General features: G+C 47.7%; 1 protein-coding gene across 3 annotated transcripts in view; it reads right to left on the reverse strand.

The window, feature by feature from the left end:
• Nucleotides 1-24,104, reverse strand: part of VILL (villin like) — a 37,655-nt gene extending 13,551 nt beyond the window's left edge. Inside the window, exons 1-10 of one of the 3 annotated variants that reach the window (XM_027791727.2) lie at nt 14,096-14,582; nt 12,779-12,821; nt 11,016-11,097; nt 9,412-9,486; nt 7,152-7,348; nt 5,208-5,316; nt 4,787-4,897; nt 2,640-2,839; nt 2,474-2,552; nt 1,003-1,101 (exon numbers count right to left, since the gene is read on the reverse strand). In XM_027791727.2, the coding sequence (XP_027647528.2) occupies nt 1,003-1,101; nt 2,474-2,552; nt 2,640-2,839; nt 4,787-4,897; nt 5,208-5,316; nt 7,152-7,348; nt 9,412-9,486; nt 11,016-11,097; nt 12,779-12,821; nt 14,096-14,120 (1,020 nt within the window). In that variant the 5' untranslated portion in view covers nt 14,121-14,582. Of the gene's footprint in view, nt 1-1,002; nt 1,102-2,473; nt 2,553-2,639; nt 2,840-4,786; nt 4,898-5,207; nt 5,317-7,151; nt 7,349-9,411; nt 9,487-11,015; nt 11,098-12,778; nt 12,822-14,095; nt 14,583-23,819 lie in introns of those variants that run through there. The other 2 variants (XM_055805434.1, XM_055805433.1) reach the window with 2 other exon arrangements.
• Between the last annotated feature and the right edge of the window lie 207 nt (nt 24,105-24,311).

The following is a 24,311-nucleotide window of genomic DNA, read 5'->3' on the forward strand; positions in this document are numbered from 1 at the left end:
ATGGTCTTCATGTAAGTGAACAGATGAATTAAAAGCTAAGTTCCTTTGTAGCCTTCACTTCAGCCTGCCAACTTAACTACCAAATACCTTATTTGCTAAGCCTCCCTTGAGGCTAATTTTTTGTGAAAGGAGGTGTTGAGCCAGAAAATAACTGCATGGCAGCTCATCTGGAGGAGCAGCATGTGTACCAGGGCACGATGCTGGTGTGCTCTACCTGAACATGAGCCCTGGTCTTGCCTCAGGTTGGCCAATCTGAATTAATAGCAGTTAATAACAGATCTCTTTCTACCCAGTCAGAGGAAGAGCCCCGTATCACCTTCAAATTCACATGCAGAACCTGGGCCCCGACCCACTGATGGTGTGCAGACTTGTTGCCTGTGATGGACTTGCAGTTAAGGACTGTAGCACCTACATAAAAGGTCTGGCTTTTCCTGAGAGCCCAAATAATCAAGGTTCCCACTGACTTGCCCGAGATGTTACTCTTGGGAACACAAGAGATGCCTTTCAGGGTCTGAGCAGTGGCATTAAGAGATGCCGTTCAGTGAGCACACCATGGGCTTGGTGGCTGTCTTCACTGTGATGCCTTCACTCTCCCCAGTGTCCCCAGTACTGGATCATGGATGTTAGGATATAAGAGCCCCTTTAATATATCCTTATGGACCTGTTGACCATGAATTTGTCTAATCCCACCTTGACTCTGCTGACACTCTCTGCCCCCACCATCTCTTGAATCAATGAATTCAGAAGTTCACCATTTACTGTGTAACGAAGTATTTTCTTTTGTACTTTAACAAATTTCTTCCTAGTTTTAGTGGCAAATCTTAGCTCTAGTGCAATTTGGTGACTGATAATTGTGTGTTTACATTATCATGCCTCCCTTAGAGGTTTAACTTCTCTCTCTGTTATTACACAGACCAGCTCCTCAAGACCTACGCTTAATTGTAATTAGTGGTCAGACCTAGACTAGCACTTATATACAATATGACATATATTACAACTCACCACAGCTCGAGTGAAGGCTGCTTTTTTCTCTTCTGGGCTGGAGGCTTTTCCTCTCCAGACGTAAATCTTAAAACCACCTTGGTCTAAAATGTAGCAGTCCTGAGATTAAACAGAAAAAACAGGCATAAAAAACTCCGTGCAGGCAAAGGTCCTCATGTGTAGCCTACTCAGGTTGGATCCTTTTTGAAGATTTAGATTAGATGTAGATCTAGCTCATTTGCTTGTCTTGCAGAGCTCTAACCCTGGTGCAGCCCTTAGCAGAGGCAACAGAGGATGGATTTACTGTGGTTTATAAAAGGACTACAGCTACCACCAACCCTACAGGGCAGGGGTTTGGGGATACACCACCTTTGCAAGGACACTTTAACTGTAATGAGTTAAAATATGTGTTTTTCTTAGGCATTGCTCAAAACTGGCCATTACCATCTCATGAGAGATGGTCCCAAACCAACAGAAACACCAGCTCCAATAGGCTCCAGGAGAAGCGCACGCTGAAATATCAGCCTCAGCCTGCTGTGCTTCAGCTCTGCTGATGGTGGTGCTCATTAATCTACATCTGCTACTAAAGGAGCAGGAAAAGTCCAAATTAGATATCTTCTGCGTGTCTATTTTGTGTCCTTGATGTGGAGCTAGAAGTGTTCCGTCATTGTGAACACAGTAGGATCCTGAACCCGAAGGGGATGAGATGGCTGCCAGGCAGCCTGTCTCCGCTGCAGAGAGCTACTGCTCCAAACTAACACCACACTGTGCGACCAAAGGCTTCTCATTTTTCAGACTGAACTTTGACAAGAAAAGTAAAAGCTTCATATGCCTGTAAAAGGAGACTGAGATTTAACAAGGCTGACACTAGGATGAATAAGGGAGCTGGAGCCTTGCAGCACAACGCTGTTTTGGAATAGGTTGGTTTGCACTGCAGAGAATTAAGGATAAGCAATTCTTTGCCAGATTTTAGCCAGAAGGATATTAGGAAAGCCGCTGTTTCTGAAAGCGTTTGGACAGAGGGTCTGTAAGGAGTGTCCTCCCAGGGTGGGTCAGTGAGACCAGCCACTTGCTACTGCAGGAAAACATCTCCATCATTTTTTGAGCAGAATATTTATTTGCTCCGAGTTCTGCAGATGGAGGGCGGCTATCCCCAGACATCAAGTATTAAGAAGCCTTATTTCCATCTAGAATTTATTCCGGGCCTGCAGCTCTCCTTGACTCTGATTGCCAAGCTAATAACATCCTCGGCTGAGAAGACCAATTTGCCATCTCTTGTTAGAGCAGCTTCAGTGCACCACCGACCTCTGGCCACCGAGGCTGTGGCAGGGCTAAGCTGTCCTGTTTGCAGAGGACACCTGACAAATCTGAACGATGCAAGGGCTGATAATTTTCAGGAAATGGGGTATCCCGTTGGAACAGGTGCTCAGATGAAAACAAAGCAAGCCACAGCACCCTTTTCCTGCTGTAAAGGCTGGTGGCTTTCTCTCACCTCGTGCTGGAGCAGATCCTGTGTCAGGGGCCGGGTGGCTATCTCCTGTACCACCAGGTCACTGTCCTTCTCGTAGACGCTGAAAGACAGAGCCACGGAGTGGAGTCAGGCTCCACAATGTTCATCATGAGGAAGGGCAGGGTTTGGAGCCCACCCCCAGACTTACTGGTAGAGCCGGACATTTGCTTTCTGCAGCTCATCTGCTTTGGTATCTGGGATGGCATCTCGGAGCTCCCTGTGCCTCTCACCCAGCACCATCTTCATGATCTGCATGAGGTCCGGGGAGTCCTTCTCGTTGTCAATGATGCCAATTTGAGCACGGCCACCTCTTTCGCTGTCCCTGATGCTGCGAGCCAGCGCCAGACCCTGCACAAAGATCAGTGGGTGGTAAATCCTGATGCAGACAAATTGAGTGAGCTTTGACCTAGAGCAATGATTGAGCACCACTGCTCCAAGCCAGATTACCACAGCTCTCTGAAACTTCTAGTGTCCTCCAAATTTAGCTATTTACAAAGCAGATGTGTCTGTACTGCCTGCTTATTAACTATCTCTCAGGAAAATACTGCTCATTATAGTCACTACCAGCGCTTGCTCCTGCCGGGCACAGGCGTGCGGTAGCCACAACAGGGGTTGCCGATGTACGACTGTACATAAGCAGTTCCAATAATCCTGTGAGATGGTTTGGGAGAGAGATGCACACACGCTGAGGACAGCAAGGCTTGTTGCTGCAGAGCTGCAGGACCCTGGGTGCCCCATGGTGACATTTTATATTTAAATGATTCAAGTATTCAAAAAACCGTGAATGTTTTCTGTGAAAAAGCAGCGTGAAATGCCAAGCAACTAATTAGGCTGAAATTTCCATTTTCCATTGATTTTTTTTTCCCCCCATGACTCTTACCGCAATAGCTTTGAAAGAGGCCCCTCTTTGTTAGACCTAGGAAACAACCTGCTTGGTTGCCAGGCCTGAGATGAACCATGACCTGGTCCTCACTGCAGCCATTCCTCTACCTGCTCCCCCTCCTCTGTATCCTGAGGGGTTCTTTGTCTCTTCTCTTTGTCTGTTGGATCTTCTTTAGCCACTGATTCCTGGAAAATTGCCTTCCTTGTGAGGCCTCCCCCTTCCTAGCTCATCAAGTGACACCATGTGAAGAGCAGACCCACCTGACTTTTAATATTTATAATAATTGGCTATGAGTTTGGCCACCAGCTTTGCTGATGACATATCATGTTTTATTACATCTCTGTATCTCAGTTCCTCTATCAGTAAGATAAGGATAATGACCCCTTTTGCAAAGGACCTGACATGTCACCACTTGGGTTATGTATTCCTACTTGTCTCATACTGACCAAGCTGGAATTCCCTGTGATGCTGTAAAAAAAAAATATTAAAATTCATCTACTCCTGGAGTAGTGACTGCAGCTAAACCTACTAGCGTTGCTGACTTTTTAGTTCCATGTCATGCAAACTGCGGGGCACAGAGGGATGGAGATGGACCTCTCTCCAGAGGGAGCTGGATGCCTTTCTGGAGCTGGAGCTGGTGATGTGCCCATGGCTGCCCACGAAACCCAAGCTAAGGCCAGGCTTGAACTGGAACACAGCACTTCCCTGAGCCTCTGATACCAGCAGATGGGCAAGTAAAAGATTTAGGATGATTTTTTACCAAGATTTACCACTTCAAGAAAGAGATTGAGGTGCTGGAGCATGTGCAGAGAAGGGCAATGAGGCTGGTGAAGGGTCTAGAGCACAAGGCTGATGAGGAGCCACTGAGGGAACTGGGGTGGTTTAGCCTGGAGCAAAGAAGGCTCAGGGGAGACCTTCTCGCTCTCTACAGCTGCCTGAAAGGAGGGTGTAGTGAGGTGGCAATCAGTCCCTTCTCCCAAGTAACAAGTGACAGGACAAGAGGGAACAGCCTCAAGTTATGCCAGGGGATGTTTAGATTGGATATTAGGAAAAATTTCTCCACTGAAAAGGTGGTTAAGCACTGGAACAGGCTGCCCAGGGGGGTGGTGGAATCACCATCCCTGGAGGTGTTTAAAAGACAGGTAGTTGCGGTGCTTAGGGACAGGGTTCAGTGGTGGGCTTGGCAGTGTTTGGTGGATGGTTGGACTTGATGATCTTAAAGGTCTTTTCCAACCTACGCTTTTCCAACCAACAGAAGATTCTATGATTCAATTACTTTCTACTTTCATCTGTGCTGCTGGTTTTACTGAGATTTTCACTGTGCAAACACTGGGTGCTATTTTTCTATTTTTTTTTCCCCCAGGCATTAAAAAAGACCGCCGGTAAATGAAGTGGCTTTTGCCTGTACTCACCCTGGATTTCTCAGCAATGCTGCAGCTGGGTCCGTTCCACTGAATCAGCACTTTCCCGAGGTCCAGCAAGAAAACATCACCCTTATTGAAACTGTCCCAGGAAAGCGCTACCTGTCACAAGGAAATGAAAGCATTTGGCAGGCTGGGGAGCACAACAAGAGCTGCAGAAGACATGTTGCAGCCATGGCAAACTTGCCCCTGGGTGTGTAAGAAGTGGTCTGCAATGACATGCTCATTTTTCTAGCGCTCAGCTATTCACTGAACCCAATGGCTTCTCTCATGGCAATACCAACCCCCCAAACGAGGTCTTGAAAACTATCCTGTAGTAGGGGTTCTTGAGCTATCTAGCAGGCAAACCTGGTCAAAAATGAGTGTAGGAGGAGAGGAAAGATCTGTAAGGAAAGAGGTTTCTTCTTCTTACCTCTGTGGCTGACACGTGCTTCTTCCCCTTGACATGAAGAAGACGCTTGATGTTGTACATATTGGTCTCCACATGCTTAAATCCTGAAGCCACTCCTCCCTTCTTGTAGCTGTTGTGTAGCAGGGAATAAAGAGTTAGAGCTGGTTAGAAAATACCTCAAGTTTTTGGCAACAACTAAAAATTCCAGAGCCAACGTAATCCTAAAAATAGAATTTCAGATGCTGTGTTGCCTTATTCTACTGTTCATGGTCTCTGGTCAGACCATGACTTCTCATGGTGTCCATGCAGCTGTTATGGGTGTTGCGTTGCTGTTGAGCATCTTGGGAGAAGGTGTGTAGATGGACAGGAAGGTCAGGGATGGCAACAGAAACATAACACAACCAAACTGAAGAACCCAATAACCATGGCAATGGCATCTCACCACTGAACTATTCCATAAACATTCAATTAAGAAATTGAATCGATTTTGCAGAAAACATACTTTTTGCTAAAATTTGGTTTTATTCAAAATAGCTATTCTATTAAAAGTAGCTTAGATAGGAAATTGTTGCCATAAACAGAAAAATGCTATCATAAACAGGTAGAGAACACTTTCAGATTTAATCTGTGAATTTTGTTCTTCCATTCTTGAACACACACTTTGCACTAGCTGCTGCTAGCACTGTGCTGCCTCGCTGCACAACACCATTCCCTGCTTTCTGGGCAACTCTGCAAGGAAGCCATAATCACATCGTGAGAGGATACAGTCCCCCGGGGAAGTCCCAGAGCTTTTAAAATGGCTTTGGGGCAAGTCTAACCCACTTCCACATATTCTAGACCATTGTAAAAAACAGATCCAATGTTCATACTACAGTAATAAGTGAAGCAACATAATGGCCATTTATGGGAAAAAGAGACAATTGCTGAGAGTCGTATAGTTTTCACCATGTGGGTAATATATGTATTTTATCACAGCTAAGAAGAGACTGGCAAATGTGGCCAGGCATGTGAGTGATTCACAGTACTTTAGACCTGTGTGGCACAGTTTAACATGTCCACAGAAGGATACTCTGGTGATTACTCCACCTATCAAGCTGTGGAAAGAGCCTGCTTTAATTTCTCATTCTGCCTCAGGCTTCCTAATTGACCTTAAGGATGTGGTTTAGACCAAGATGAAGTCTAACTCATTTCACAGGCAGATAGACTTCCAAATAGACTTCTAAACCTACGTGGTTTTGAAGGCCTGAACTTTAGTTCTTCATTGTCCCTTATTAATCCTTAAGATGAGGGTAAAAGCACTCTTCCATCTCACAAAAGTCCTAAGGAAACTCAGCAGAGATGCACAATGCAGAGTAGCAGAAGTCAGACTGGGATATAGGGTATTGACCAAGGATGGGTTTTCATCTGAGTTTTCTTCAGCTGTTTAAAAGCACAGCACTCTGGTTGTTTATTGCCAGTGAAGGTCCTCCTGGAGGATGGCTATCTGAGTCACCTGCTGAAGACCCCAAAGTGAGGAAAGACCACAGGGCTGGATTCAACAGTATCTTCTAGATGGCAAAAGTTCAGAGTCAAACTTTCCTTCCACTACAGGACTATTACTCCCACTATGAACCAAATTAGCACTTCTTTTCAAGGTGGATGTTAGTTTGAAGTACCCTGTACAAGCATATTAATATGAAGTGTGTGGAGGAGAGGATGACCCTAGGGTGAGCAAAAAGGAGGTTAAGATGCACTTACTGCAACCACCTGGGAAAATGACCAGTAGAACAGAATGACATGGTTCCAGACTCAATGCTTATTAATAATTCTTTCAAAATGGGAAGTTTTCCTTCTGAATTCTGACCAACTTCAGTGCTGATCTATATTTTTTGGATTTTTGAATTATTGATGGCTGAGATGTAGAGAAGCAGAGGGAATCCCAGGGACCATGACGTACCATGGTGCAGGGTATTTTGTGCTACTCACATAATGCCGTTGCGGAAATAGCTTTGGAAGGTCTCAGACTCATGTTCCTGCACTTCCCGGTGCTGCACAGGGTTCCCCCTGAGCGCATTGTCCATCTGGGTGATGTACATGGCCGCGGCACCTTGCTCATCCTGAGATGAATTCTTGCCAATCCAGTAATGCAAGTCCACAGCAGAGCCACGAGAGGTTCTTTTGGTCTGGAAGAGGTGGGAAAGATGAGGTAGGATGAAGACACAGCACATATATACGTTCCAAATAATATCTCTGGCCAGGGAGACCTGGCAAAACCAAGTGACCATACAGCATTTTCCCAGGGCCTTTCCCACTTCTGCCTTTGTCCTGAGCAAGGGGAGGCAAGATGGATCCTCAGGATGCTCCCTGGGAGCTCAGCCTGGAGCCAGGGGCCTTGCTCAGGAGAGCATTTGTGGGTTTTACGTACATACTGAACTGAAGTATGTTCCTGTCTGATCCTCTTTTCTAACTCTTGTTATCAAGGAAAACTGAGCACCTGTGCAATTACAAAAATTAATGCATTCAACCTGTCCTACTTTTGTAGAGTTTGATGTTTAAACTTTACTCTTCTCACAGATCACCGTTTAAAAAGTTATGTACACTGCTATTTATTTGCCTGGAGATACTCTCTTACCTTTCTTGTTGTTCTCTTTCTCATGTCACAGGACACAGTAACACAAACTGCCTCTGAAATCCTGCTGACTTGCAAAACAGACATAACTCCAAATGAAGCTGAGCCTGTGTGTGCATGCTGTGATGCACCTTATTACAGAAAAACCCAACAGCCTAGAAAGAGGAGGCAAGTGTTCTGAGAACAGGTGTGTGTTTCGTTATGCGAGTCGTACCAGTTATTTTTTAGCACCTACTGTGTTAAACCCTATCATGGACATCTGGGAAAGGCAATAAAAGCTCATTTTATAAACTGGATTTGACACTAAATTCTGTTTATTTGCTTTATGCAGCGATACCACAGCGAAACACAGTAGAAGAATAAAATACAGCTCCTCTGTTCCTCTAGGCACAGATAATTAATTTTGGGGAAAATCACTCAATTTATTACTTTTCTATTGAAGATGATCAAAGTCCCATTGTCCTGTGGACAATCTTTGTTTGGAGGGCCTCCAGTGGAGATGAGAATGCAAAGATGAGTATTTTTACCCTCCCACCTGCAGGGGCAAAAGAGAGGAGTGGGCTGGTTACAAGCTCTTCTACCTGGGGAAGCTGTTGCAACATAAGCCGAGTCTGTGAGCATCAAAATCTATACCAATATCTACAGTCAGCTCCTTGTAAGGACACTCATATTCTGCTCTAAGCATGTCTTTGGGTACCTGCTACCACATTGATTCAGCGCTTGAAAGGCAGCAGCATAAAGGCACATACATGGTGAATTAGAGCAGGAAACTCATTCTGCGTTGCTATCCCAGCTTGATGTATATAGTAGATGTGCATTTGTTTGTTGTGGGATAGGGGAGGCTTTGCTGTCTCGACTGATGGAGACAATTGCAGGAGGGACACTTAGACAGAGGAAGGGGGAAATGATTCTGATTTCCACTGTACGGATGTTTTTTGATACAAGGGGGCCTGGACTTCTCTATGCAGATGAAGAGATTTGGAAAGAATCCTAGCAGCTGAGTGCAACACATCATCCTTCCACAGAGCTTCGGGAACACAAGGTCATAGAGTAGAGTTAGTTCTCAGAAGTTCCTCATGCTTCTGGCTAGCCTGGGTTTAGCTGGTTACAAGTAGGTCTGGATCAGATTTGGGTGGGACAGATGAAGCATCCTAATGGGGACATGAGAGGGGCTGCAGAGCCTGTCTGCTGCTTGCATGATGCAGAGTAGGTGGCACACTTCCATAATTCACATCATCTGCTGAAAATGAGACCCTCCAGTTGGCCACCTCTCACATCCTCAAAAGACTCCCAATAAGCCATGCAAATGTGGGCCTTTATTTAATTTGCCAGGAATGTACTGGCCATTTCGCCATGTCCGGACATGACTCCATTACAATTAGATATCTTCTAATCAACTAATTACTGAGTTAATGGCTTCTCTGGAGTTCTGATTTACTAAACACACGGTGGTGTTGCAACAGCCACATTAAATTCAGGTGCATGATTAAGGTGGTGGATGTACATGCACAACCACTTTACCCACAGTGAGGGTACCTAGGATCCAAGTTGGAGCTAAATGAAAAGGGTCGACCCAGTTGCCCACCAAAGAGACCAATGCTTGTCAGCCTTACTTACGTGCAGAATTATGTAGCAGTCTCCTTCAAAAAAAGTCCCGTAAGCCTTTTCAGGTACAGGAACCATCTTCATATTCTGTAAGGAAATGAGTGTTTGGGTCATTGATAGTACTTCAGAGCCAGAAGTTGATGTGTGTGAAGCAAGACAGCTGGGGTGCATGAAATATTAAGGTGACGATCAGGGTTTGGAGACAGAAGAATTAGGAATGTGCTTGTGAGCTGGGAAAATCCACTTCTGGGGGAAATGCCGAAGTACTGAGGGGTAAGAGGGGGCGAATGATAATGCTGCTTGGACAGATTGACAAGTATTTTTTAGTTTCCTTGCCCTTCTGCAGTCCTGTATGTCCAGAGTAAGGAGACCTGGAGGTCAGGCTGGAGTGCTCCAGAGCTTGCATTTATAGGGAATTTTCCAAGGGAGTGAGCACATCTCATCCTAAGTTTAGTTTTGTGACATGGTTTTTACTCAGTACCTTTAAGTTCAAGGATAACTTTCAGAGCTTTGTTAGGATGACCACTTTGCCAGGGATTCACAGCAACTAGGAGTGCCGAGAAAAGACAGACCTGAGGTCACCATCATGTGCCTCACCCCTCCAGACCCTAATTGCACACTTCAGCTGGTGCAAGTGCACAATTAACCAGCCATGCCTGCCCACTGTAGGTGCCTGGATGTGCCACCCACCAGTACACATGCAGCTCCTGGGCCTGAACTGGCTCTGTGGTTCCCTGGAATTAGAGACATACATTCTTCTGGTGGCCTGACTTGTTTCCCAGCATACCAGCTTGACCCTTGTGAACCAACACGTCTCTAGTTACAGATCCTCTGGAAAGAAGCTTAGTACAGTGCTTTGGAGAGAAATGGAAAGGCAAAAACCCGGTGATATTTGGAACATAAGTGGGACCTGTAGAGGGCCACCACGACCTGGAGACCTGTGTCGATGCCCCTTCCCACTGCTCCCCTGAGTGGACTCTGCACCTCAGTATGTGCCCCCTCTCACTGAGGGGACCCCTTCTTATTGCAGGGGGATGTTCTTGGTGAATGGGGCCAGAAAAAGGCAGAATTCAGCACAGCCCACATCCAATCCAAAAATCAACCACCACGCAAGCAGAAGGTGACTTTGCAGGCTGCAGTATCTCTCCATGCAATGATCCATTGATCAGAGCGGGAAAGAGAAAGATGAAGTGCAAATAAACCCCACGGGATGCCTTTGCTGCAAAAATGGGTGCCTCCCCCGCAGCAGCTGTTGGTATAGGCTGAGGTTACCTATGCACAACCCCTCCTCTTGGCCAGACAGGGAATTTACTTCTGGTGTGCTAAAGCAGCCTTGTATTGGTTTCCGAAGCAGGTGAGAAAGCCTCCAGTGCTGGAGGAACAGCTTCACTCCCACCACGTTCATGTTTTCTTAGTCAATATTATCCCTGTTTTACAGAGCAGGAAACCAAAGCAATAACATGCTAAAAGTTGCCCAGGGAGACGTTGGGTCTCCTGTTTCCCGCCTGTATCTTGTCTGTAAGACCCTCTTTTGCTACTCAGATTACTTCAGGAGTATCTCTTTCTTGAAACACACACACACAGAGGACATATGTAATCATTGCCTCTTGACATACCTCTATGCTCCATATTTGCAGTCCCAGCTTTCTCTCGATAGTTGGGAGATTTGTGTCACCGTCTGTCATCCTGCAGTCTGAGCTAGAAGGGAAAGGAAGAAGAAAAATCAAAATAACTATATAATTGGATACAACAGTAAGTATGCTAGCCGGCTGGGTTCCTCTTACTGTCAGTGGAGGTTTACTACAGATAATCCACACCTTGAAGTATCTCTATATCTATGTGCTGACTATGAAGAGAGCACAGCTCTAGTTATCAACAGTTAGGTGGGATGAACCCCCATCCCCAGGCTATCCATGCTCAAGGTGGGGCAAGCAAAGTGTGGGACCACAGCCCAGCAAAGACTGGATAGGATACTGTTATTCTGGTGTGCGATTTTGAACAGGTTGAAAGGATTTGCTGGGGTATTGGACCTGACATCAGGACTGCTTTGTTCCCACCATGGCACAAGGGGTGGCAGAGACAACAGTGGACCTCCAGGAGACCCATGCCCTCCTGGAGCAGTCACTGGAGGTCAGGTCAGGTACCCTGGGGCACTGGGAGCTTAAGGAATGAAGCCCTTCCACTTCAGAATGGCATTCAGGTCCAAATTAAGACAGGTATCTCAGGGCAGGGCACCAGGCTCTCAGCTTCATAAAGGTCAATGGGCACAGCATAGTCACCAGAGCATATGGAGTGATCCAAATGATGACCCAGGTGTCTACTTTACACATAGCCAAGCAGTTTCCTAGGCTTTGCTGCCTGTATGGGCGAGAGGTGGCTCTCAGTTGCCTGTACAAAGGTGCCTGGGGCCATTCGACATGTTTTTGGTATCTCCAGCTGCCCCCCTGATGGGCAAAGGTCTCCTATCCATCCTCTCTCCTATCTACTATCTGTGAAAAGAAAAAAGGACTACCATTCACAATGCTCCCTGTTCCTACTGCTTGGATAGCAGAGGATTTGCTCAAGAAGCAATTTCTGAACCCAGCTTGTTTACAGGGGAAGCTCCTGAAACAAACTGAACCCCAGCCCAACGCAGATGAAAACAGTGAGTTACACCCCAGCAGAGCTGGCTGGCCCAGGGGGCTTCGCAGGTGCCTCCTGAGCAGCTCAGCTCCGCTGCAGTGGCCACGGGACACATTGTGTTTGTGTAGGGGCAAGACCCGTATCAGCCTTTCCCGTATGAGTCAATCCTGCTCACAAATCGAGGCCTGGCTTCGAGAGAAAACACGGCTCACTGATTCCTGTGTTTTGTACTCATTCGCTTCGCCAGTGCGCTCCCCTGATTTGCATTTGCTCATGACAGACGGAACGATTGTATTATGTGAAAAACAACTTGATTGACTGCATTTTCTGCTCTGTCTCTGGATGAAAAGGCTGCCCTGATTGTAGGCCACAGCCCCCCCCGCGCTCCTCTGCTCAGCTGTAGGAAACCGCCTCCGAGAAGGAACGGTGCCACGGCTCGGCACAGCGACGGAGCCACCATAAGATGAAAACCAAACTGCATAAAGCCGTGGAATAAACTTCTGAAGGAGGAAAAGAACAAAGGCAGATGATCCCCTGCCAGAAAGCGCCTTTATTGCTCGTGTTACGAGAGCATGGAGAGACGTGCTGCACTTGGCACCGTAAAGTCATTGCTGAGCACAGCCCCAGCGCCGCTGTGTGAACTGAGCCGGCACCTACGGCCTGGCAGCGCCCTGCAGCAGGAGTCAGACGCGCTCACTCCGTCCTGAACACAGATCTGAAGGACTCTGGAAGACTGAGTCCACATGTCTTCATGTACCTATCAGGAGCACATTCAGCAACCTTCATCTCCCTCTCAGGTCCTCCAGATAGGATCCAGGCAAGAAGACAAATAGCAAGGAGGAAAAAAGACATTTTTCATTTCAATTCCCAGAAAGGTAATTAAGAGCTACACAGATTAAAAGCCAGATCCAGGAAGGTATCTCAGCGCCTGCAGAGGACCTAGACACTTTTCTGAATGGCATCCTGACTCACCTACTGTGAAGCCCAGGGCTATCAGAAACTAAAGCCAAAAACATGATCCCTGTTCAGATCTTTAACGAAAAGACTTTTCCTTTCTTTTAGCATGGCATTCAAAAAGTCCCTATCAAAGAAAAACCCAAGCAAAGCCTCCTTCCCTCAGCCATCTTTTACATTTATTTAGGGTTTTTCCTTCCAGCATCAAAATAGGAACAATCTGAAAACAAAGCCAGCAAAGACATTTATATGTGAGGGAGGATGCAGGGGGGTAAAGTTTTTCAGCAAAACTGACATTGCTCCCTGTGAAAGGCAGCAGGAAACCAGCAGCTGGCCAGCTGTGAGACACAGCTGGCTCCCTGCTTCTCCCAGCCTCTCCCATTGGAAAAGTTAACCCAAAGGATGCTGAGATTCCTCTGAGCGGAGACAGCTACGTTGGACAAAACCCCCTGAAAGCCAGCAGTGTTCTACCAATTCCCACCCAAACCTCTGACTCAAAACAGGAATCTTGGATGTTCTCTGCTCCTGAAACCTGTCCATTAATGCTGGTCCCCACTTTTCTGGGAAATGCTGTCCCTCCCTTGCTCCTTAGTCATCAAGCTGGGGGGAGCGTGAAGCAGACATGGTTGGCTGTTTCTTTGGACTTCCCTGCTTCTTTCAGTTGGTGGCCAAGTTAGAAATAATAGGAATATGACTTATATAATCAGACAGCTCATTTCATTAACGATTTAATGTGAGCTTTTAATCAGATGATCCCATAATTCAACTCCTGACCAGACACAAAACCCAGTATTTATGGAGTGCAAACTTCCCATCTGTGCTTCAGGAGGAAGGGCAGAAACTTTTCTAATTTAAAAAAAATAAAAAGGGGGTATTCAGAGGCTTGGGTTCACTGTGGGGTTTAAGCAGCAGTGTCTGGGTCAGTGCCTAGATCAATCAAACCAGTTTGGTCCAGCACCAGGTAAAATGCTGATTGGCAAGAAGCAGGAGCCAACTGCCTCCGGGGCAGGAATTCACCAGCAAAAAAACTGGTTACGAGGACGGACATTTGCTTCCTTGTACACAGACACGGCTTTACCTGTGAAGAGGGGAGAGAGAGACTAAAGCAGCTGTAGCTTACCTCTTTGCCTCCATGTTAGTAACATGCAGCTGCCCAATATCCACCTCCAGGGCCACCTACTCTATTTTCACCATCTTCAGAGACTCCCACAACCACGGTAAGAAGAGACAGGTTCACACCATTAGCGCAGGCTGAGACATGGCCACTACATAGCAAAGACAACTTCTGGCTTGGAGCTGCTCTGCTGGGTCACCATCCCTCAGTGAAGATGTATAAATCAAACTGTAGAGAGCAAATGTTGCTGTTGGGTGAGGGCTGAGGACCTGGAAACCAAATGTTGGTGTCTGGCCTCTTAGCTGGATGTCACAGCCAGGACAACCTGAAGCCTCCAGAGCTAAAAGCAAAGCCTTCCCTGATGTGGTCTAGGTAAGAAAGCTGGTGGCTGAGGGCAGATGGGTCTCTGCTACACCCACTCCCCTTCACCCACTGCCAAAACCCACAGCCATGCTCCTGCTTGCTAAATATGTTCTCCATCCCCTCTCCAATCAGCACAGCGTGGGGAAAAGCTTTGCCTTTAGGAAGGACTAGATGACTAATTAAGTGTGAAGGTCACTCCCAAGATCAGTTAATGAATAACAGTTGGGGTGGAAGTGCCAGCATTCACGACCTCGTTTTGTCCACCTGGTATGTGTTGAGAAAGCAGACCTAGCAGGACATTTCTTCACGGAGACTTGGGCTGTTTGGGTGGGGAGGGAAAATAAGGACTCTGAAAGGGGATAGAAGATAATTTCAAACTCCCCAAGTACATTCTGAATTAAGCCTGATTTGGCTTGTCTGGGTTTTGGCGGCACACTTACTGGGCTGTAGTCACGGTAATTAAAAAACCCCAGTGAAATGACTAATGCTCTGTACAGCTTCGGGAAAATAGGAAGCAGCTGTGGCTCCAGCCTTTCCAGGCTGAAAGGCCTAATTATTGGGAATACTTGGACTGGCATTAGATGAGGTAAACCAGGGCTGTTGAATTGCTTTCATTGTCTCCATTATAGCTGGGCATCTGGGCCCAAGTAGGTGCCATGTTTTTGTTTGCAGAGAGGACAGCAGTTAACTCTTGTTTTGCCCAGAGGAATGAAATTCAGCGTTGGGTTACCTTGTGTGGCTCATCAGCATCAGCTCAGGACTATTGCTTTGAACGGTGACTGTCCCTGGTGAGTGACTGTCCAGAAGTACAGCACTCAGCCAATGGAAGCTGTCTTATTTTCTCGTTGCAAAGGGGAGAAAAAGTAGCTTTTATCTCAGGTGGAAATGCTAGGGAGAGAGGCTCAGCAATGGGGCTTCTCTCCCGTGTTGTCACACCGTCATATAATATCCTCCTCCAATTTTTTGGCAGGAAGGCGAAGTTTGCATAGGCAAGAGCACCTGCAACATACATATCCATATGCCTATGTGTGTGTCGGTGACGGCTCCTACCCTCTTGCACAATCACAAGCAGGATTGCAATCAGAGAAGCTGAATTGCCTTACCCATGTTGGATGTGCTGGGACACGATGATGAGGCAGGGAATGGGATATGAGTTTTGGGGAGTGGCAAAAGAGGAAAAAGCCCAGCTAGGTGCACCCTCCTCCTCTAAGTCCCGCAAGGTTCAGGAGCTCAGTGTGGCCAGCATGCTGAGGGCTCTGCACAAACGCTCGTGACTGACCACAGAGAGCACTTCAGCCTTCTTGGGAAGAGCTCTTGCATGGCAGCTAAAATTCACATAAAACAGGCCTTGAAATAAAGTGCCATTTCTGGTCACGGTGGGCAATTAAATATTGGAACAGCCTATTAGGGAAGCTGGCAGGCTTGCCTTTACTTAATGTCTTTGAAATGAGATGGCGAAATGGCTGGGATGTGCTCTCTTGGCTCGGCTCCGCGGGGTCGGTGACTGTGAGCCCCTGTTCAGATACTGCCCTTTCAGCAAGCCTTGCCCTCCCATCAGGTTGGCATTAAGGCAATAACATGGACTGACCTTCATGCTTCACCTGCCCCCACTGGTCAGAAAAGATCCCCTATCCATGCTACCAAAATCATCTGTGTGGATCATGAAAGGGGTTGAAGGGCTTTTTTAGTCTTCTCTTAAGTAAAGGTGGATCAAAAATTGAGATGGGGTGTTGGACAGGATGAACTAAGATTGTGAAAAAGCTTCTTGCACACCTTCTCAGGCTCAGTGGCTCTGGAGCTAAGAAGGGACTTCACTGGGTTCAGATGGGCAGGTTTTGCCTTTTTCCATGAGTGGCTGCCAGGGATCACAAGACCACGTCTCATCCAAGCAGCTACCTGCCATCACAGGTGACTGGTCTTTTCTGTTCTTTGCTCATGGGGCAAGGGCTGGGATGCTGAGGACTGAGATGCTAAAGTCTGTTCAGGGTGTGAGCGAAGATCGAAAAGCCTGGGGTGAAGAGAACCACTGAGATGAATTTATGCTAATAATGGCCTTTCAAACTGGAAGGGCTCTACATCTCAGGAGATGTTTGATTTCCCTTTTCAGTAAATTTGAAGGATGCACAAACCTGGATCCACCTAACCAAGTAATTTCTCAAGTTCTGCAAGAACAATAACCATTTTGCCCTGTCTGAAAAAAGCTGACCAGTCTCTGCAGGACCCACCTGGTGTGTCTCTTGAACCCTGGAAATCCACCCCATCTCCAACCACCATCCCAAGAAGTAGACCTCTAGCTTAGGGTGTCTTCTTACAACCCGTGCCTTCGCCCTCTGTCTTTCTGGCATCTCTGACTTAGTAGTGTATACATAGTTTTTCCCAGAAACCTGCTGGTGCTGAGCCTTTCCCTTTCAGCCCCCTGTGAGCCACATGCAGATGGGCTGGGCACTAATTCTCCTATCCTACCATCGATCCTCACTTAAAAGCAAGGAGCACAAGGAAATACTAGGTTCCTGGGGAATAACCACCTTCCCAGCTGCAACAGCCCTTGATCTGTATCTCATCTGTCTCCTCAAATTTCTCCGAGGACATCTGATTTCGAAGGGCAGGCAACGCACGATTTATCTCCTCTGACTTTGACTAGTCCCTGCAGCTGCCTAATTTCCACCTGCCATAAATTCTAGCTCGATGCTTCACTCCATCCAGAAGATCTTTCTCATCTCTCCACACCTCTCTTTATGACCTCCTTTGTCCTCTCTATTTATCTCAGTGCTGGTAGCTTTCCAGCAGTCTGATCTTCAAGCAGATGGTCTTGGGAAACTGATTTGTAGGAGTTTTTTCCAGAACTGCTGCTATTTCTGAATCCCCCCTCTAAAATTTTAACAACTGACTATTTGTCCTGGGAACAGTAGAGCTGTATTGTCCCAGCAAACTTCTCAACAATGTAAGAACAATGTACTGACAATTAAATCAGAAAGCCTTAACACCAGCCACAACCCCCAAGTCATGCAGTCTGAGTTTCCACATGCATCCCACTGGATGTACAGCCCAGTGCTCAGCAGTGGCTGGCGCTGGGAAAGGGAGAGCAAACTGGCTGAACGTGGAGGCTGGCAGTCCTTGCCTGGGTGTCCTATAAAGAAGGTTAGAGCACCCATGCAGCTCTTGGCTGTTCTCCTGGGAAGTCCTTCTTCCCCAGGATGTCTTTGAAAGCAGCATGCTCTCCCGGGCAGGTAGCATCTCTGCAAGGCGAGGGCAGCCCTGTTATACTCAAAGCTTTCAGAAGCAGCAGCAGAGTCTGAGCTGCAGTAACTTCCCCCCGAGATCGGCCCCAGTGATCGATAACAAACTCTTTTGCTGCAAACCCACCTCTCTCTGAAGATCCATGAGAAAAAAACAGTAGCACAAGAAGCTGTTACTCTGCGTGCAAGCGCCTTGCAGCAGCGTTACCTCTGCTAAGGTGCCAGGTGAATTCTTTTCAAATAATAAAATGCAGCCTGGCACACACCTACTTCAGAGGTATCCATTTCACCTCTGGCTCCTCTTTGTGAGGCTATTGAGTCAGTAACGGTATGGAGCCATCCCAAGGGAAAGGCAAGCGTGTAGCTTGCCAACTCGTTACGAACAAATCTCTCCTTTCTTTCAGCTCTTTCTCCCCTGTTGAGAAGGAGAGATCGCTGACTCGGGACCAGCACTGCATCTGAAGGCAGGGCTTCATGCCACAGTGAGGGCAGGAGATGCACGCAGGAGGAAAACAAAGCTGAAGCCATTTTAATTCCTCTTCCTGGTTTCCAGAGAAGTCATTAAGGTTAGAAATATTCCCACAAACTAACTTCTAATGACTCACCGCCTCCAAGAAAAAAGTTACAATTCTCTCCTACACCAGCACTTTAATGGAGCATTATTTAAGCAAATGACTGCAGCTAAGTAAAGCCAGAGCTGAGACATCAGGGACGAGAGCATGGGTGTTTGGGTCACCTGTGTGAGACCTACCTGAGCTTTGGGGAGCACCTGAACTTCAAAAGCTTAGGGGAAGGGTGTGACAGCTGGGACTTGAGGAGAGAGCCTCAAAAGAAGGCATTTTTCCAGCTGAAATTGAGGAAAGGCCACTGCTTCCTATGTAGGGTTAAAAGAGCCTGGAGGGAGGCTAGGAGAGGGGGAGAGATGCTGGGATTCATCCATCCTCACTTGGGCCTCTTAATTCTGGGTGCTTAAGTCTAAGAAGGACTCTCCCTGAGTGGTTCACCTCATCCTGACATTGAGTCTAGGGCAGATGCAGTGGGTCTTGGTCAGGGGGGACGTACTGTCCCCTTGGCCTATGGGGACCCCCTGGGTGCAGAGCCCAACATGCCAGGCTGCCCTTCACCTCCGGGTGTGGGAGCTCCATCCCATCCATCATGCCCCAAGACTCTGCTTGCCAGACCTGTCAGTGTGAACTCAGCCAAACACCGTCAATAAAGCTGCAGTTAAACCCAAGTACCGGTGCCCACCTGGCCCATCCTTCTCAAAACCCAAGTATGAGTTATGATTTTTGCTGCTGCATCTAAGTTTTATATTTACTGTGAGAATGCACACATGTGTGTATGTGCATACATGTACGTGTGCAAGATAAAAAGCAGGTTTTCCCTGGTGCACAGTTTAACTAGTGGAGCTGAATAAGCCCTTGCTATCAGGACCATTGTTTGCTGGTGATGGAGCAGGGGTGCTGGTCTGGCTCCACTCAGACCAGCTGAAGAACTGGTTCCTACAGCATTGGCTTCCCAGTGGAAAGCAGCAAGACTGATATTAACTATCAAAAGGAAGGGGCTGTTGCAGTTTTGCTCCAGGTCAGACCTGCAAGCATCACATGAAAACTGGGAAGAGAAACCCAAGACTTCTGGAAAAAAACCCCACCAGGTTTACATTTCAGATTGCAAATGAAACGACCTGAACCTAAGCATGGTGCTCTGTGCGTAACTCTGCATTTCCATCGCTGGCCCGATGAGATGCAACAGATTTATTCAGGGGGGAAGGTTTGTTTCTCGAGCTGCAAAGGAAAGCTCACCTTTTGTGTATGTTGGCTGACATACCTCTGCGGAAAGACACCGAACTTGTTGTGCTGGTTTTGGCTGGGGTAGAGTTAATTTTCTTCACAGAAGCTGATATGGGGTTATGTTTTGGATTTGTGCTGAAAAGAGCGTTGGTAACAGAGGGATGTTTTTGTTATTGCTGAGGCCCCACACAGAGCCGAGGGCTTTTCTGCTCCTCACCCCACCCCACTAGCGCTGGCTGGGGGGCACAAGGAGCTGGGAGGGGACACGGGTGGGACAGCTGCCCCCCACTGACCAAGGGGACATTCCATACCGTACCACGTCATGCTCAGCACATAAAGATGGGGAAGAAGAAGGAAGAGAGGGGATGTTTGGAGTGATGGCATTTGTCTTCCCCAGTCCCCATTACTGGTGCTAGAGCCCAGCTGTCCTGGGGGTGGCTGAGCACCTGCTTGCCGTGGGAAGTGATGAATGAATTCCTTGTTCTGCTTTGCTTGCATGGCTTTTGGTTTACCTATTAAACTGCCTTTATCTCAGCCCAGGAGTTTTTGCACCTTACCCTTCCCATTCTCTACCCCACCCCACTGGGGGGGAGTGAGTGAGCGGCTGTGTGGGGCTGAGTTGCCGACTGGGGTTAAACCATGATGCTTGTGCCAAAACAAATAGGTAGCAACCAACCCAACCCAGGCTTCCACTAGAACGGGCTGCTGAGCCAAGGTATGGGTTGCCTTTCATGATCTTTTAAGTCTTTGAAACAGAGCCAGCCCTTCATAGCATCTTCTCTCAAGGGAACACCAGAAACTCCCAGTTTTTTGGTAGCAGTCACCCATACTAGTGTTAACCTCTAGGCTTGCATTCAGCACCACATATGTCATGTCTTTGTTACTGTTTCATCCAGCCCTTCCAGCCCAGGATGAGCTGCAAGGTCACTCTTGGTCCTTCTGTGGCTTTGTGGGTGCCACTCAGTCTCCACCTGCCTCTCCTCACTTTAAGCTCCTTGAGGAGCACCATCTCATCCTCAAGAGTCCCCATGGTTGTGTCTCCTTCCCAAGGTGAATTTTGGTGGCTGTTCTCTCTTGTGCTAGGAAAAGGGTCCAGGGAGACAATGGGGTAAATGGAGATGGGGTGGATTACTGGGAATGAGAGGCAGAGGGACATGGGGCAATAAGGAGGTGTAACTTTGCCCCTGTGGTATCATGTGCTGTATGATGGATGGTGTTGGTGCACCAAGGTTTTGTGAGCTAAACCCTATGCTGCCCAGCTCTGGGGCTGCTGCACACCTGAGCACAGCTCTCCACTCACAGCACAGCAAGGAGCACAGCCCCGGCCCGGGGGGCTGCACGTCTGGCACTCGCTTGGCATAAGGAGTGAAACTCCGTCCACGCAGGACCACAGCCCACGAGCGTGGGAAGCGTGTGTGATCCCCTCTTGGCAGAAATGAAGGCAAGCTTTGAGAGAGTAGCACGTCAACTGCACAAAGCCGAATGAATAAAACATCCCTGCAAATCCTGCAAACAGCTTTAGAAAGAGTCATACATCCGGAACGGCCTTTCGCGCCCAGAGCTGCCAATGGGAATTTTGTCTGACCACAGGGAAGGGAACCAGGCATCTGAAAGACTGGGATGGGTGGGATTTACCCGGACCCAGACAGCTATTTCATAGGCAGCAACAAAGCATAGTAATTCAGGCTCTAGCACTCTCCCAAAGGGAGAGTGGTTACATAGTTTCCATCACCCAAAAAAGAACATGATTTCTAGTGCTGCCTATTTCTTACCCTGCTCAGTTTAAGAGCAGTTTTAAATAAAAGGCCAGACAGAAACCTATTCTTTCATCCCAGGGCATGGCAACAGGACATTTTTAGGTAGGGGAGGGGAGGTCGGCTGCTCTGAATAGCTCATTCCACAGGCACTGCCCAGGACGGAGCTCAAGCATAGGATTTAACATCCCCTGTGTCTCATGTCTTTGATGTGGATATAAAGTAATAACAAGTTTCACTGTTACTCTACCCAGCACGGCCTCAGATAAGCATGAATAGGCTCAGATAAAGACAGATAACAAACGGTAGGATTTCTGTTTCAAGTAGAGGTCCCTGGAAATCAAGGCAACTGAATCAAATGCACATCATCTGATGCTGGAAATTAACATTACATCTCACAGGACTTCTCAGACAAGGATGGCAAAGATTTAGTGACAATAAGCACTTCTTTCTGCATTGCTTTTACACCCAGAATGGGATGAAATGTATAATCATCCAGGATAAATCATAATTAGGCCCATTTCCAAGGTTGTATTATGGGGAGAGGGAGGACACGAGAGGTTTTAATGAGTCGTAGGAGCGTATATCCCCTTGTGACTGTATGATCTGCTTCTCTGAGGAGCCAACAGAAGGTGAAGAATATATGTGAAAAAACAAAGAGCTGGAGCAGAGATATTTGGCGTGTGTGTCGAGTCCTTCCTTGTGCTGTTGGGCTTTTCATACATAGAAAGCCCAACTTGTGGATTTGTGTCAGTCCAGGACAAATCTCAGAGGGCTGCAAAAGAGCCCATTCCCTGTGACGAAGGAGGGACCTTGAGGAGGGATGGTGGTGGCACATGTGTTCCCCAGGGGTGGCTAAAGTGCCACCAGGCCAGGTAGAACAAAGGTAGCACAAAGGCTTTCACTGTGCCTCGAGCTTCTCCTCACTGCACAGGGCATTCCAGGGCTCTGATAGTGGGCTACCAGGTATTTAGCTCTGTTAAAACTGAGGGAAGGCCCTTGGTCCAGCAGGACATGCCCAGTACAGAGCAGAGCCCCCGCATCTTCCAAACATGGGGCAGGTGTCTGAGCCGGTCTCCTCCTCAGCTGGGGATCAATGATCACAGCATGGGTGGTGCTGGAGGACCAGGCTGCAGGGCAGGTCCAGCCTCGAGTCACAGAATCCATGGTGCATCTCATCCACATGACGTGTCCCACAGCTCCCCGGAGGGTCCGTAGCAGAAAAGCTAACAACCTCCTTGCTTAAAGTCCAGAAACACTTGTGCAGCTCCACAGTAAGGAGCAGGAGACATTGTGAGCATCTTCATTTGGCCATGCAAGAGCAGAGTTTTATTATCTCAAACTAACCGGGAGCCCCAGGATACAGGGGAAGGCAGGAGACCAGGGTGACACTGTTTGCGGCCATGGCATGAAACCTTTGCTCCCAGCTGGGAGACCTTGGCAACTGCTGCTGCAAAGTCCTGCCTAGGAAGTAACATCATGAGTTACTTCCTAGGCAGGAAGTCTGCCAGTGGGAAGGGGCAGCCTGCTTCTGCAGGGAGTAGGAGGAGATTGTGAGGTTCACCTGGCTCTGCCAGGAGGAAGGCAAGGGAAGATTGTCAGGGCTTTCCTGATGTGCACCATGCAGGCTATTGCCTGTCCTAGCATTTGCTTCCAACTGGTATCTCAGCCCATGCAGCTGGGAACGGTAAAACCCCACCAAAAAGGAAGGCTGATGCTCTGCGATGGTCTAATCTCTGTTTTGCAGGCTCTGTTCTTCACATTTAGTGGCAGCCTGTAAAGAGCACCTGGATGATTCACCGCCCAAGTGTTGCTCTGGTAGGACCGGTTCCCTTCTGCTGTCGTAACATTTGTTTACACCTGTGCTATGGTAGCCTTGAATAAGTGTGAACCTCCCACGGATGCTAATTCATATTGGTTCTCCTTTGTGTTAAATATTTATGTTCTTAATAGGCACACCTAAGAAAAATACTGGCAAGTAAGCCCGCAGCTCAACGCCATTAGAAGTCAATTTTATCTCAGTGCGATTTGCATCTCAAATGAACAGGATGAGAAAACACTCTGTGCTTATAGAGCGAACCAGCCCAGCAGTTCAGCCATTAGCAGATCTATCGATTAGACACAACAAGACCTATTGACGAGAACTTCCAACAGCTTTTTGTCACTGCCTGGCCGTGTAACCGCTTGAAAAAGCAGGTGAGCTTTAAGCAAATCCCCACAGCAGCAAGGCATAGAACAAACCAGGCCAAAACAGAACGCTGTTAATTGCTCGTTGCATGAAATCAAAGCCAGTTTGTGCAGAGAGCTAAATGAAAAGCATGTGTCCTCAGAGCCCGTACGTAGCCCGGGTGGGTTCTTGGCAAGCTGAGCGAGCTGCTTGTTCCAGCCCTGAACAGCGCGGACCAGGATGGGCTCATTGCTTTCAGTAAAGACATCCTGGCTTACGCCAGGTGAGCAGTTTTTAACAAAATATGAAATCCATTAATTATCTTTTGTTGTTGTTTCTTACTATCCCGCAGAACAAAAGTCCTTAAACAGTTCTGGCCTTTAGAAATAAATCTAAGAGGGGTGCAGGGAAGCTCCTTACCTCACTGGGAAGCGCGCGGTGTCCTCGCAGGTCTTCCTCCTCCACAGCCCCCGTGCCTTCTGTCCTCTTCAGTGAGCTCGTTCCAAGGCACTTTTTGTTTGCTGTTCTGCTACCTTGTCAGCTCGGAACAGCAGTGTTCGGTAATTCAATCCTCTACTTAACCGCAGGGACACTCCTACCCGGAGAGCACACCCATTCCCAGGCTCACAGAGGGAGCCGGTGTGAGTGAGTTTCAACCAACTTTCTGCTTGCATCAAATATCCACCAGCTCTGCATTCACGAGGCAATAATGATTAAGTGCTGCTTTAATTAGAAACCTGTTTTGTCCAGATTGAAAAGGGCAGGAGAGGATTTCCCCCGCCTCCCTTTTCTCTGTCTCTGCTGGACAAAGCACGGTGGGGTGCTGCTCGGTGCCACACCAACGCTTGGGGCCAAACGTCCCAGCTCCCGTCCTTGACTCTGTCCAGAATTTTGGCACAGCTGGCCTGAGGG

Source organism: Falco peregrinus, chromosome 5 (genome assembly GCF_023634155.1).
Source record: "Falco peregrinus isolate bFalPer1 chromosome 5, bFalPer1.pri, whole genome shotgun sequence".
In the NCBI taxonomy this organism is placed as follows: domain Eukaryota; kingdom Metazoa; phylum Chordata; class Aves; order Falconiformes; family Falconidae; genus Falco; species Falco peregrinus.